General features: G+C 38.2%; 1 protein-coding gene across 1 annotated transcript in view; it reads right to left on the reverse strand.

Annotated features, from left to right (window-relative positions):
* Positions 1-13916, reverse strand: part of LOC122803366 (sodium/potassium-transporting ATPase subunit alpha-1-like) — a 577066-nt gene that overhangs the window by 196655 nt on the left and 366495 nt on the right. The window contains exon 14 of the mRNA XM_044072943.1: positions 3615-3751. Coding sequence (XP_043928878.1) covers positions 3615-3751 — 137 coding nt within the window. The remainder of the gene's footprint in view (positions 1-3614; positions 3752-13916) is intronic.

Here is a 13916-nt window from a genome sequence, read left to right on the forward strand (position 1 = left end):
TGAATGCAATTTTGTCAAAATATTTTGACTGAAATGTGATTCAACAAAAGGTGTTGTTGATCTATTGACATGAATCTCTGAGATTATTGTGGATGTTGCTTTGACTGTACTGCAGTGGTTTGTGTTTGCTGGGGTGGGGAGATCTAGGTAGCACAATCCAAAGGTGTCCATACTATGGATACTTATCCAGCACACATCCAGGTCATGACTATTTACAGGTCATGTCCTTATACACTCAACTCCCTAGTGGTCCATATGCACCACATATGTTGTGGAAACATTAGAGGTAATACTACAGTAGTTGTGGATTGGGAGCTTATACTTGCAGGGAAATGTGTCTGGTTTATGCTGTGCCTCACAGAGTTTCATCAGTGGACAAACCTGTTTGGGCTCAGTGAGGAACTTGTCTAGGGGATGTGCTTTCTGTGGTATATGCAGAAGGTAAAATCATTAGCTTCATAACTGTGTGCTAGTGCATTAGATGTTAGGCCTGTGCAAATTCAGTTTGTGTTGTGAGGGCTGGGGAGTTTGGGAGTGGAAATGTCTATGCACAAGCCCAAATAAAGGAGTATCTGTATACACTATAAAGCAAATGCAGTCTTATTTTGTAGAATGGCTTGTTACAGACCTATATCTACCTGAGGGATGCCTCCACATGTCATCAGATGTCACACTTGGGTGACTGAGATGGTTGCCTGTATACAATGAGCAACATTGCAGCGCTGTATGTAACTGGCTGGAAAGATAATAAACATTGGCAGTTTGAGTCTCTGCAGGACCTTGGTTTCATACACTGGGTGTAGAAACATGCTAGAACACACTGCTGCAATCCTACAAAGTCTGCATGTGGTGGCATTATGTTGGTATATGTGGCCTGTACACATATAGATGCCAGGAGAAGTTCTATAGACAGCCATGTGTGTACCCTGTTTCACCCACATGCAAACACTACACATGTCACACCTTCATATGGATTGCACATTGCATATTGGTAGCACCTTTTGAATATTTCAAGGGCACATATTACCATCTATTTCGGTAGCTTTATAGGGGATATGCCAAGTTTGACCACACCATACTTTCCAGGTCTATTTTTTTTTCATCTTCAGCTTAGCATAGCAGAATATTGGAAACAGAGAAAAAGCAAATTCTTCCATTCAGAGAATAAGATCCTGCTTCAGGATTTCCATCTGCATCATCATCAGAGCATGATCCTCCATGAGATACCTTACCAAGTCTTCCATGGTCATGCCCAGTGGGATGTCATTACTGACAGTAATGCTCCTGGTGGCCAAAACTGAACATATGGCCATGTCAAAAGTCAGGCCACTGACATAATCAATGCTGCATGATCTAGTGCAGCCTGACTGATACAGGAATAGAGAGCCATTGGAGGGGGTCTGTCAAATTAAACACCACTGCCAAAGACAGAGACAGAGAAAATCCCAGTATCTCTGTATGGGGGGGGGGGGTGCAGATAATTTACACATCCACAATGGAGTAACTGACATCAGGGCAAAGCTAACAAAGGCATCACATATATCTGTTGGGGACACCTCAGCTGGGTGTGTTTGAACATAGAACAGTATCTGCAATACTACTTTGCTATGAGTTCAGACAACATACAAGCATGACGTCTTACTGTTACAGGAACATCCAGAGTGAAATTGCAGCGGCTACAAACCCAAGGTATGTTACCTATAATTTTCCTGTCCTACAGCATTAAGTAGTAATACTCTATTTACTAGGCTGTAGGTATTGTTGAAGGATTCATATATTGCTTGGGTAATTTATTGGCGTTTTAACAGGCCACATGTTATCAAGTTCCTCCACCATGGATGTAAGTCTGCCTGATATCAGAGAACTGTTTGGCTTTGATGATGCTGGTAACCACATCTCGGTACAGTCAGGGGTTGCAAAATCAGTGGTAGACATGACAAATTGATGACCACATTCCCACTATAACCATTGGACAGAGGTTCTGTGCCTGTAGTCCATCTCCCATAACTCCAAGTTTTTGCTGAGGCCAATAGACCTGTAGATAGTATCAATCTGCAAAGAATATATGTTTCTGAATCACTCTGCCATCTTGTTTGCTCTCATTTACATCTATCAATGTTCTTATATTAATACTGTTGCTCAGCTCTATCTCTCTATGCTACCATTTGCATATTATACAAGCTGCAGATTTTCTCAGCATTCTGCAGTCGCACTTACTATGTCTCTGAATCATCTCCACTCTCTGTGTCACTAGTCCACCACATGAAAACAGTTTCTTAACCCCAGGGAATTTGCCTAAATTAGTGGCTTCTGCCAAATGATATGTGAAGCAAACCTTTATTTTCAGGATTACTATATTAGACTGATGTTGCAGACAATATATTCATAAAGCATGGAAGTAGTAATTAAAATGTTCACTCTTTGCACTAGTCAGTATCTTTTTATAGTCTAGTTGTATGTTTTGCACGATTTCACACTCTGAATGTAAACAATGTATGAATATATATGTATGTATTTACTTGTTACTTGTATTCAGTCCTAGTGCAGGGCATTCATTTTATCTATAGAAAATGGTGGTAACTAACTGGAAAATAAAGCCTACCAATGCTTTGTATTATGGACACAAGCTTGAGTATGTTGCCCAATACTAATACATCCCAAGCTCTCTCTTCATTGCACCACATATTTTTCTGAGAGACTCATCAAAAGTAAAATAATTCTGAAGTGCTTGTTCATATATCACCTTCATGTTTCCTTTCTAAAATGGATACCTGTCAGTGGAAAATGTGTAAAATGTTTTATGTAGCATGATTTAGTCATATGGGAACCAAACAATGGGACTAGAACAATTCATTTCATATAATCAGCTGAACAGACCACATTTGTAGTAAATTCTGGCCAGCACTGACTGCAAAAATAACTTAGACATGGAAGACTGTTCTACCATTTGTTCTGAGTAGGCAAAACTAAGTATTCATGTAAATCATTGCATCTGTTAATCTTTGTAAGATCTTATCTAGTTTCATGGCATTTATACAGTTGTAATATTGACCCAATGGGCATAGGTCTTATTATTTATTTATTGACTTTTCACTACTGGGAAAGTCCGACTGGGTAGGAGCCCATTTTAAGGGGATGCCCAGTGAGAAAAGGTCCAAAGTATTACAAAACATTTTAAGAACAATAATTTTACAGTCTTTAAAATGATACAAAATCAAATACAGTTTAAATAATTATACCAAATTAGACATAATATGAAAAGATTGGTTAAGAATAGATACAACATATGCGACAATGATTTAATTGTTAGAGAAATTTTAGTCAGTTTGTAGAGAAATTTAAAGTAAGTTAGTATAATACAAACAGGAATTGCAATTCGAAGTGAGAGAAAAGCAGGCTTATGGTATATTTAAACAGAAAGCCAGGGAAGAGAAATTGACAGCAGTAAGGAAGGGAGAGTAAGGAGATGTAAGGTCTTGGCTGAAAAGGCTGTCTATTGACTAGTCCACTTACCAAAATGAAATAAAACACAATAAATAAATAAAATTTTCCAAGTAGACAGACAGTACAATGAAAAATGATTTGGTAATACATCTGGATATGTTTATTTTTACCTTGGGTCAATCTCTTCAACAGGAACATTCAAACGTGCTGCAATGTCTTCCACTGTTTCTGTACCCTCTGAAATAATTCCAACTCCTTTTGCAATTGCTTTGGCTGTAATTGGATGGTCACCTGTTACCATAATAACCTATATAAGAAATATTTCATCAGTTTATGAATCTTCTGGCAATCATAATTTATTCACACTCAGTGCTTAAATTCACAAAATGCCTGTAATTACTCATTTGCAAAAAATGGCAGCAACCTACTTCCCAAATCTGTAACAGACTTTCTAAATCTTAATATTTTGTTAGACTGTTTTTAAGGGAGTAGGAAAATGACATTAATGGTAGTTTTCAGAAAAACAGCAGATGATCTGTGTCTAAATGAAGACAGGCATCCTGAAAATCAATATTTTCACTGTCAAACAGATGTGCATTAAATGCATTAAGAAAACGTGTAACACAGAGATGATGCTTGTAGGTAGAGAGTGTTCATGCTTAAGTATGCTTATTGTAAGACAATAAGACAACAAGATAATACTGAATTTAGTTTGGGGTATATTATTCTTGGAGTTGGTATATTTACTCAGCAACAGGTAAAGTTTTCCAAAAGAAAAATCTGACCATTGGTATCCTGAAAACGTGTGGCATTGTCATCGTGTGGCTGTTGTATAGATTGTTAACAGAAGAGATATAACCTACAAATCCATTTTCAAGCATTTTAGCCCCTGTTGATCACTAAACCTTTCTTCAGGAAACTGTCATGGATCTGTCTGGTTATGTGAGTCACAGATAGGCAAGCGAAAGTGAAAGGAATCAAATGTTGTATACTTGACTGACTACAGGAAGCAGTTCATTAACAATGCTGAGCCTTAATTCTCTATGCTGACCAGCAGACAGCTGTAGTTCACTTTAGAGAGTTGATAGAACACCATATGCGTTTTCTAAAAAATACAATTTGCCCCCCTGCTCCACATTAGTAATGCCCACTAACCCTAACCTTGTTCCTACTCCTACCCCAATGTGCATCTTAATTTTAAAAAGGCCTTCACTACCAGCTCAAATGATCACCACCTGTACTTGTATGCACTCACACTAACAGACACACACACACACACACACACACACACACACACACACACACACACACACACACACACACGCGCACATGCGCGCACACACACTCACACACATGCATGCAATAAATCTAGCTATTTCTTAACCTAACTATAACCCTAACCCTAAACTCACACACTTGCACACAAACTTTGCTGTATCCCATTAACTAACCCTAACCATACAGGTGTGCAAACACACACACTCTCACACACACACACACACACACACACACACACACACACACACACACACACACACACACACACACCCTTCTAGCATACATCCCACTTAACTCTTTCAATGCAACAAACATCTGACAAAATATTGTTTTGACAAACTGGGCAATCAACAAATATGTGTGCGTGTGTGTGTGTGTGTGTGTGTGTGTGTGTGTGTGTGTGTGACATGGATACATATGTATTTATATATTTTGGATAATTTATATCCCTTCTCACCTTCTAAAATGTAAATCATCGCAATGCTATATTCTAACTTTCTCTGTATCATGATTCTTTTGGAATAACATTTAATGTCATTGAAAATATTATTTCATTTAATTTCATTAACTACCAAATTAATAATATCTTCCTATTTAAGCCAAGCTCACTGGCATATAGATACTACATTTTCTACTTGTTACTGTTCTGTTAGAAGAGGTGAAACAAAATCATGAAACAGAAGTATTCCTGCTTATCTATCTGCTGGGTAGACTGTGTTTAGATGTTGCTTTGATAATAAAATACAAGGATAATCTAATGGGAAAACTGCTGGACATTTTATATGCTTCACTAATTTATGTATCAGTTCAGAGATATCACATACTTTTTATGTTTACTTGTCCCTACTTTCTGTTGATCAACATCTCCCTCCACAGTCAGTTGGCACATTCATTCCCATCACTGGGTTGAGGTTTGGCTTGGAGGGGGCATTGCTGAGATAACCATCAGGGGTGGTTCAAACTTTTATTCTTTAGTTTCTGTGTCACTGTTACATATGCCTGGAGAAGCATAAGGGATTGGCATGCTATGTGATGAGCATTATGGATGTCCCCTCACTTCTATAAGGGGCATTCCCTTGAGGCATCCCTGCAGACTTGCCGGTCTCTACCAGGAAGACAACACTGTTCAGTGTGCCTCTCGAGTGAGCACAACCCCTCACTACCGCCTGGGAGAGGTGAGCAGGCCACACCCCTTTAGTCCTCTACCTTCCTGCCTGACTCTTACATTGTCGAGGTTGCAAGTCAAACCTGGAGCATGGTCAGAAATCCATACGTTATACTATAGAGCCAGGCATAAGATACTTTTTTGAAAGCAACGAGACATAACCATCAAGCTATTTGATTAAAATGGCAGAAGACGTATTCCACAGAACACACATTATCCTGAGATTATGGTGCCTTGCATTGTTCTCCAATGCTTGCATTATTTATTTATTTTATTGTATTGCATTTGTTTACCAGGAAAGTCCACTGGGCCTAAAAGAGCCCATTTTCAGTGGAGGCCTGGGAAGAAAAGCTCCAATGAGATACAGAAAAAATATAAGCATTAATCAGTACAGAAGTAGAAACAGTGTTACAGATAGTAAATATAGTAACATATACAGAATATGTACATAAAAGCAGGAATCTAGTTTGTTTGATTACAGTACTATATACAGAAAATATACATTAAAGCAGAATTCAGAGGGATCTGGAATTGTAATCCTGATAAAAGAAGATTCAGCTTTGCAAAAAGCTGGGATTGATCATGGTAACTGTTATTGTATAGTAATTCTTAAGCCACAGAGAGTGATCTATTTACCTTTTTATATTACGCCATACAGACTTAGGTTCATAGATTAATACTAGGGTAACTGTACTTATGGGTCAGTTTAAGTCTAGCCAATTATCCCACATGAGAATCAAACCCTGCACCTCATATGTGCAAGGTAGATATCTTAACCATTATCCCAACCTCCTTCCCCAGCATGTCAGATAAATAATACCAAAGGCTCTTATAAAAGGAAACAAACTTTCCATTTGCTTTCCCTTGTTTGAGACAAGTCCATCATGAACTATTCCAGAGACAGCACAGTTGATGTACTTAAACGATGTTGCTGGGCAAAGTGGACTACCGCATGAAACTTAATGTGTGTGCAGGGAAATAGAGGCACAGTTCCAGCAGCATACAGCTTATAGAATAAACACTGCATAGTATGTATCCCATTAACATGATGCTGATTGATAAGGACATCTAATGCAGTTATAGAGGCAGCATATTTCATTACTTTTCAGAGATCTAGGACAAATGTCTTTTTATCTTTTGTATGTACTTTTTTATCAAATGCCAGCCAGAAAAAAAAGTTTTTGAAGGACTGAAATGTGGATGGAAATTTAATGCATACCAGGGCTATTACTAAGTTCAAACTTTAATAGTTCACAAGTCTCTATAAGAAAGAAATGTACTGTAACTAGTATGTAGTACTTAAGGTTACAGCAAGGAATACACATTGTAAGCCATGACACAAACTTTTCAAAAATAATTTGTTTATATTGTGGAATAAAATGTGCTACATTTAACAATCGCATATTTTCATGTTTTAATCATGTTTCACAGTTATGAAGGTTGTGTGACTGTAAAACATGATTAAAGCATGAAAATATGTCATTATTAAATGTGGTACATTTTATTCAATAAAATAAATTATTTTAAAGACGTTTTTGCACTGATGGACGCTACACTTCTGGAGAAGGAAGAGAGAGTACAATAACAACAATCCTGGCTACGCCTCTGGTTCTGCTACTTATTTGTTCATTAGCATGTATTTTACAGCAACACCCATAACTCACCCTCTGAATATCTAACAAGTTTGAATTCTGTAATAGATACTGAATGTTTTCTTTAAGCATTTTATAACGATCAAAAGTGTGCAGTCATCTATTTAAGCACAGAAGTGACATTTAAAACCTTGGGTGGAGCCCTAAATTACAATTTACATTCTTTCTTCATATTTATTTTCATTTAATATGTTTTGTGAATATTTCAAAATATGCATAACAAAATATAGCATTTCAATATATAGTACAAAAAAGAATAAACAAGAGGCAGTAACATGAATAAGCAAATGAAAGACAGGGAAATATCTAAACATGACTTATAAGACTTCAATCCCGTAACAAATCAAAAAAGAGCCTACTCTTTCTACTAGTTTACAAAAAAAGAACAAAAGTAAAAAGAAAAATATGGTTTCTTATTCAATACAGATTATCTACAGAAAACAGAAGCCCAGAATCAGAAAAAAGAAGAAAACTCACCACAAGGAAGAAAGAAATCAAACTATTGGGGAAGAGAATAAAAAAAGGATACATTTAACTAAATAATATAGAACAGATTCCTGATAAACAGTAAACAAGAACTACAATGATTTATTACATGTACCCTTAACTCTCTGTGGAGATCTACACTATCATATAATGTACATACAAGTGTAATATAGTAGTCCACTGTACAACTATGGTTGATGCCACCTAGATAGTGTGTGTGTGTGTGTGTGTGTGTGTGTGTGTGTGTGTGTGTGTGTGTTGTCATTCAAGATTAACAGGCAGGCAGACAAGACTGCATGTTGTAACTTTAGAAATCCCTTTGGCTTTGTTAGATATTTAAAATATATGGTTAGAAAACATACATGTATCTCTCTCTCTCTCTCTATATATATACATATATATATATATATATATATATATATATATACACACACACACGTGTGTGTGTGTATATACATAGACATATTATACACAAAAATTTAGTGGCTGATTATGGTACACTGTTTTATTGTATTGCACTGATTTTTTTTCTATCTCCCATCCTTATGTCCCATGTTTACAATGGTTGTCTGGCCAGAATACAGTTAACTTAGTCAACAAACATTTAGGAAATAAATAAAGAAATAAATAAATGCAGCTGCTACTGTTGCTGAAACAGCAAAGGCTGCTGTACCATTACTTGATTTACAACTCCCCGAAGAGTTAACCTGTCAAGCACAGCTCATGACAGTTAAACTCTAAATTGTAACTGGATAAAAGTACCAAACTGTTTTGACATGTTGGGTTCCATATATGTGTGTTTTGACATTCATTAAAGAAGCTGCAGCATCACCCATGGCTTCTTATAGAAATAATAGTACTACACTTGTAGTATCCCTCTGGCAACTGCCAATTATACTCCCCAACCTGTTAGGGGGTATAAGTGGAAACTACAAATTATACCCCCTAACAGCTTGCCTCAGGGTAGCCACCTTCTTTGCCTCACACTAGTTATGTCTCTGTGCACTAATCATTGCTTTCTGTATAAATTACTTGTGATTAACTTTTTAAGTGTGCACAGGCACCTGGCACTGATTAATGTCTTTTGTGACAGTTCAGAGCCATACAGCCATGCTCCTACTAGTGGATTACGACAGACATGCATCATCATTATGGCATTTGATGAGGTAGGTAGTCTTATTACAGAGAAATTAAAAAGTTTAAATTACTTCAATTACTTTTCCATTCTGCAGCTATTACAGTGTTACATATGACTGCAGCAACCTTACCATAGACAAGTAATGCATAGAGCTCTACTGCAATGGTTATGACAACACAATCCTGTTGTACACCATTTTGCTTACTGTTATTGGTATTTATTGTTTATTGCAATACAGTTGTTATTGTCCATTTATTGCACTACAGCTCTACTTGCCCATTTATTGCACTACAGTTCTACTTGCCCATTTATTGCACTACAGTTTTTATGGTGTACACTTTATTGCAGTAAATGCTTTACTCTTTCTTGCTTATTGCACTACAGTTAGCATAGTCGACATTGTGAGCCCTCTCAGCTGCGGCTGTTGGGAGAGAAGCCCACCATTATGCATACCAGTTTTGCAGACATTCAGCTTGCATATTGGTAAAACAGAGGAAAAATTACTTACATATTTGTGGGGCATTCCCAGCTCTAGCTTTTTGGACCCAGGTGTCCAAGATTCCTCTCTTTTTCCTCTTCAGGTCATCAAAATGCTGACTACACTAATCACCTGTCTATGGGACACCAGTAACACTGGTGAGTTCCCTGGCCAACCAGTCCCAGGCCTCCGTCTTACACTCTGTGCCCTGGAAACCACCCTGCAGCAGCCTGAGTTCATGATTTTTACCAGGAGCCCAACAAAGACCCTGGAATTCTGAACACACCATCTCTGAGCCCAAAAGCACACACATTCACCAGCTCCACCTGCCATATCCACAGTAGATAAGACTCCAAGGAATGATGCAGAATTCCCACCTATTGCATTTAATATAGGCAGTTTTCCTATCCTTACACGTCATTGAGCAACATTCAAAAAAGTGCTGGATTGCTTAGCAGCACGCAAACTAGCTAAATGCAGCTAAGCATTGTGAAAGCTCACACAATTGGGGGTTTAGCTCAGCTTAGCACTACACAAGCAAAAGTAGCTGTTAGCATGTTTATGCAGTGCTCAGCCCAGTGCAGCAGTGTCATATTTCACAATTTTTTTTTTAAAATTAAACATATATAATAAGTTAATTTATATACATCTTATGATTGCTACAGATTCAAACCCAGGACCTACTAAACATTAGGCTGTGTCTCTACCCATTCAGATACTTGGACATTATGAAAACTAGTCTACCTTCACATATACTACTAGGCTACCTGTTAGCATTGATAAGCACTGCTGTGGGCCATGCAAATGCACTTAAACCCAGGCATAAATAATTAATTACATCTGGCTTCTATTTTTAGATGTCTAGCAACTGTCGGCTATGTATGTATGTGCTATGCTTGGCTCTGTGGTGGTCTGCGCCATGCAAACAGCAATTAAAAAACCCAGAAAAAAATAATTAAAATTGCAAAAATATGTAATTATGCTAATTAATGACAGCCAGTTTCTATTTTTAGATATCTGCCAAGTATCAGCTGTCTATATGTGAGCACAGCTTGGCATTGCTGCACTCCTCACCAAGCAAACATAAAAAAAAAATGAAAAAAAATATTTAAAATTAAATATTACACATTTGACCCAATTCACAGCATTTCAACAATAGCAGGCAGCAGTACAGGCCATCCACGACCACAAATAAACTCTACACTTATCCCTACAGCAATTCAATAACCCTGTTCCTACGTTCTTCCTTGGCAGCGTGCCATCATTAATATGCATGGTACGCTGCCGAGGGGGAACAGTGCCCATGTAGATGGATTCATTCCATGTAGGCTCTACATGGAGTTTACACAGATTTTATTAAATCCTGGGGTAGGTCTTTCAGGATGACTACAAAAATGCAAAGGTGTTTTGTTAAACATGCCTCTCTATTGCAAAAGCCTAACATGCTTAAGGCATAAGCAATAGAGGAGAGGTAATACACAGATAAGGGGCTATTTTGTAAATGTTTCACCTCTCAAGCCCCTGCTTACACTTATTAAGGGCACCAGAACTTGTCGGAGATTTGAGATGCATGGCTAGGCTTAAAAAGCCCCTTGTGGTCATTAGCCTGATAAACACCTATGAACCTATGAACCAGTTATTAACAGCTGAGAATTAATGTTTAGGTAAAAGGGTAGCCCACTGTACTTAGTTTAATTTTATTTGCATATTGTTTGTGTGATTTCCTCACCAAAATTAACTTAAATTACTAATTGCTTTAATTTCTTTGAAACCTGTTGTTGCTGATTTCAGTTTGTTTTTCTTTTAGAATTTTTTGTAGCTGACAATGTATTCCTTAAATGAGCATACCATTAACGATCTGCTGAGGTACGTTTATCTTGCCAATGTGCTAAACACTGTCCCCAGGATTAACGAATCCTCCGTGTAAGACTAAAGTAGTCTTACACGGAAACACCAGTCTAAGAGTAAGACGGCAGCGCGCCATGCATATTAATGAGGGCGAGCTGCCTCAACTCTAAGGCTAACACGGCGCGTGCACAAGTGCAGGGGGCGTGTCGGACTGCTGAGCAGTCCAAAAATCCACGCCCCTGCAAGTCTCTCAATCGGGAAATGTCAGCCTACATGAGCGAGTCCACTCAAATGTGTACATACCCAAGACTACACTCCCCCACATTCTAAACTGCTGTACAATTATAAAATGTAAAACTTTAATTTTTTTTATTATTCCCGATATAGCTGCCCGTATTTGCGCGTGTTTGCGCGGGATTGCCCATTGCTTAGCTACAGTTAGCAGTTTAGACATCGAAGAGGATAATAAGAAACTTATATGCAAATTAAGCAAAATAGCAATAGTGTAGTGGTAGAGCCTTTGCACAAAGAGGAGGCATTCCTGGTTCAAGTCCCACCACTCCCCTTTCTATTTTCTGTTGGAAATCTGTATATAAAAATAATCCCTGACATTTATCATTTAAATTTCAGTAAAAAGCATTGAAATGGCCTATGTAGTAGTGAATAAATTTTATATATATATATATATATATATATATATGCATAAGAAAGTGAAATGGTTATGCATACTGATGGATGCATAAGTAACGTATCTTAAGCAATGTGAAGCACTGCTAAGCAAAGTTTACCAGTATTAAGCATATTTAAATGTAATTGTTCATAGCTAAGCACTGCTTTAACTAGCACAATAGCTTTGCGCGGAGCTGTGCATTGCGCAAACGAATGCAAACAGAAGATGTTTGCGTGTAGCTGCACAATGCGCTAACCAGCACAATGGTGGGCAACAGTGGGCAATGTAGAGCAACGTAGAGCAACATCGGGCAACATAGAGCAACGTAGAGCAATGTCAGGCAACATAGAGCAATGTAGAGCAACGTCAGGCAAAGCTGAGCAAAGTTGGTAAAACACAGCCACACCTCCTTACCGGTCTGGCCAGTAGTAAAATAAAAAGCAATGACATGCCTCGAACCCGGGATACTGTGCACCATAATCACAGTACTGAACCACTAAGCCATGACAGCTTTTCATAAGCATGCACTTTCAACACACACATACATATCAATGGAAGTTTACCCATTGCTAAGCAGGTGTGCCTTCAGCTGAGTTTTTTGAAAACTGGCCAATCACAAATAAGTGCGGGAAATGATGCATATTTAAGCTCCATAGGCGGGAATACTTGCCATAACTGGCTGTAGCTCCTATCTGCAGGCAGCAATGGCCAGTGCTGGAGAGGGCTCTTGTTTTTGAGAGCAACGTTGGGGCATTGAGGAGTCAAAAGTAATGGTTTGGCTCCTTGTCCATAATCATGAGGATAGACTCCTGCGGGGCTAGTACCAGGGCACCCAATACAAAGTGGAAGCCTGGGACCATCTAGCTCATGAACTCACCAGTGCCACAGGTGTCCCTCGGACTGGTGAGCAGGTCAGACACCACCACGCAGACCTGAGGAGACGCAAGGTGGATCAACTGGACCAGTGGATCCAGGAGGCCCGTGAGATGGAAAATGCCCCACTACTGAGTAAGTAGCCATGGAATTAAGTATGTAAGAATTGCTATTCTAGTGTATACTATGGATAGATATGTCTCAATATCACTTCATTTACTTCACAGCTGCTGGTGTCCGTGCTGCGAATCAGCAAGCCTATGCAGATAGGCTGCTAAGGCTGCACCACCAGGCAGGTTAGTAATTATTCTGCTTGTACTGTTATGTAAAATAAATGAGAGAGCCTGACAAAAAGTGTTTTAACACAATAAAGAAAGGTATAATAATTCCCTAATAAATATTCTGCATGTACTGTTATATAAAATAAATGAGAAAGCCTCTAGAAAAGTGTTTTAAGTCTTTAATAAAGGTATAATTCCTGGAGTGTGTCTGTGTCATTTTCTTTGATATGTTGTTGTACTCTTGCATTATAGAAATAGTACTGTTGTATTAAGCGCTGTTAACACACAGTTGGGTAGGCCCATATAAAGTGGATGAAGGGAGTGCCAGTAGCTTTTAAGCATATTCACAGTCCTCAACTTTTATTTCATGCCCAGCATGTACAGGTTAATCTGGCACATGAGTAGCTTGGTATTGTGTTCCCCAGAAATGTCATTGTGCTGGCAGAAATGTAGGGAGCTGTTAACATATAACTGATAATTTCACCTAAACATATCTAGATAAGTATAGGAAAGTAGAGCTGTCAGTGTACCATCTCAGCAGTAGTGTGTCTGAGCAATTCACAAAATATGTAGCAGTAACATCTGCATCCCAGACAGTTTGTA

Source organism: Protopterus annectens, chromosome 5.part1 (genome assembly GCF_019279795.1).
Source record: "Protopterus annectens isolate FY-2018-M chromosome 5.part1, PAN1.0, whole genome shotgun sequence".
Classification (NCBI taxonomy): domain Eukaryota; kingdom Metazoa; phylum Chordata; order Ceratodontiformes; family Protopteridae; genus Protopterus; species Protopterus annectens.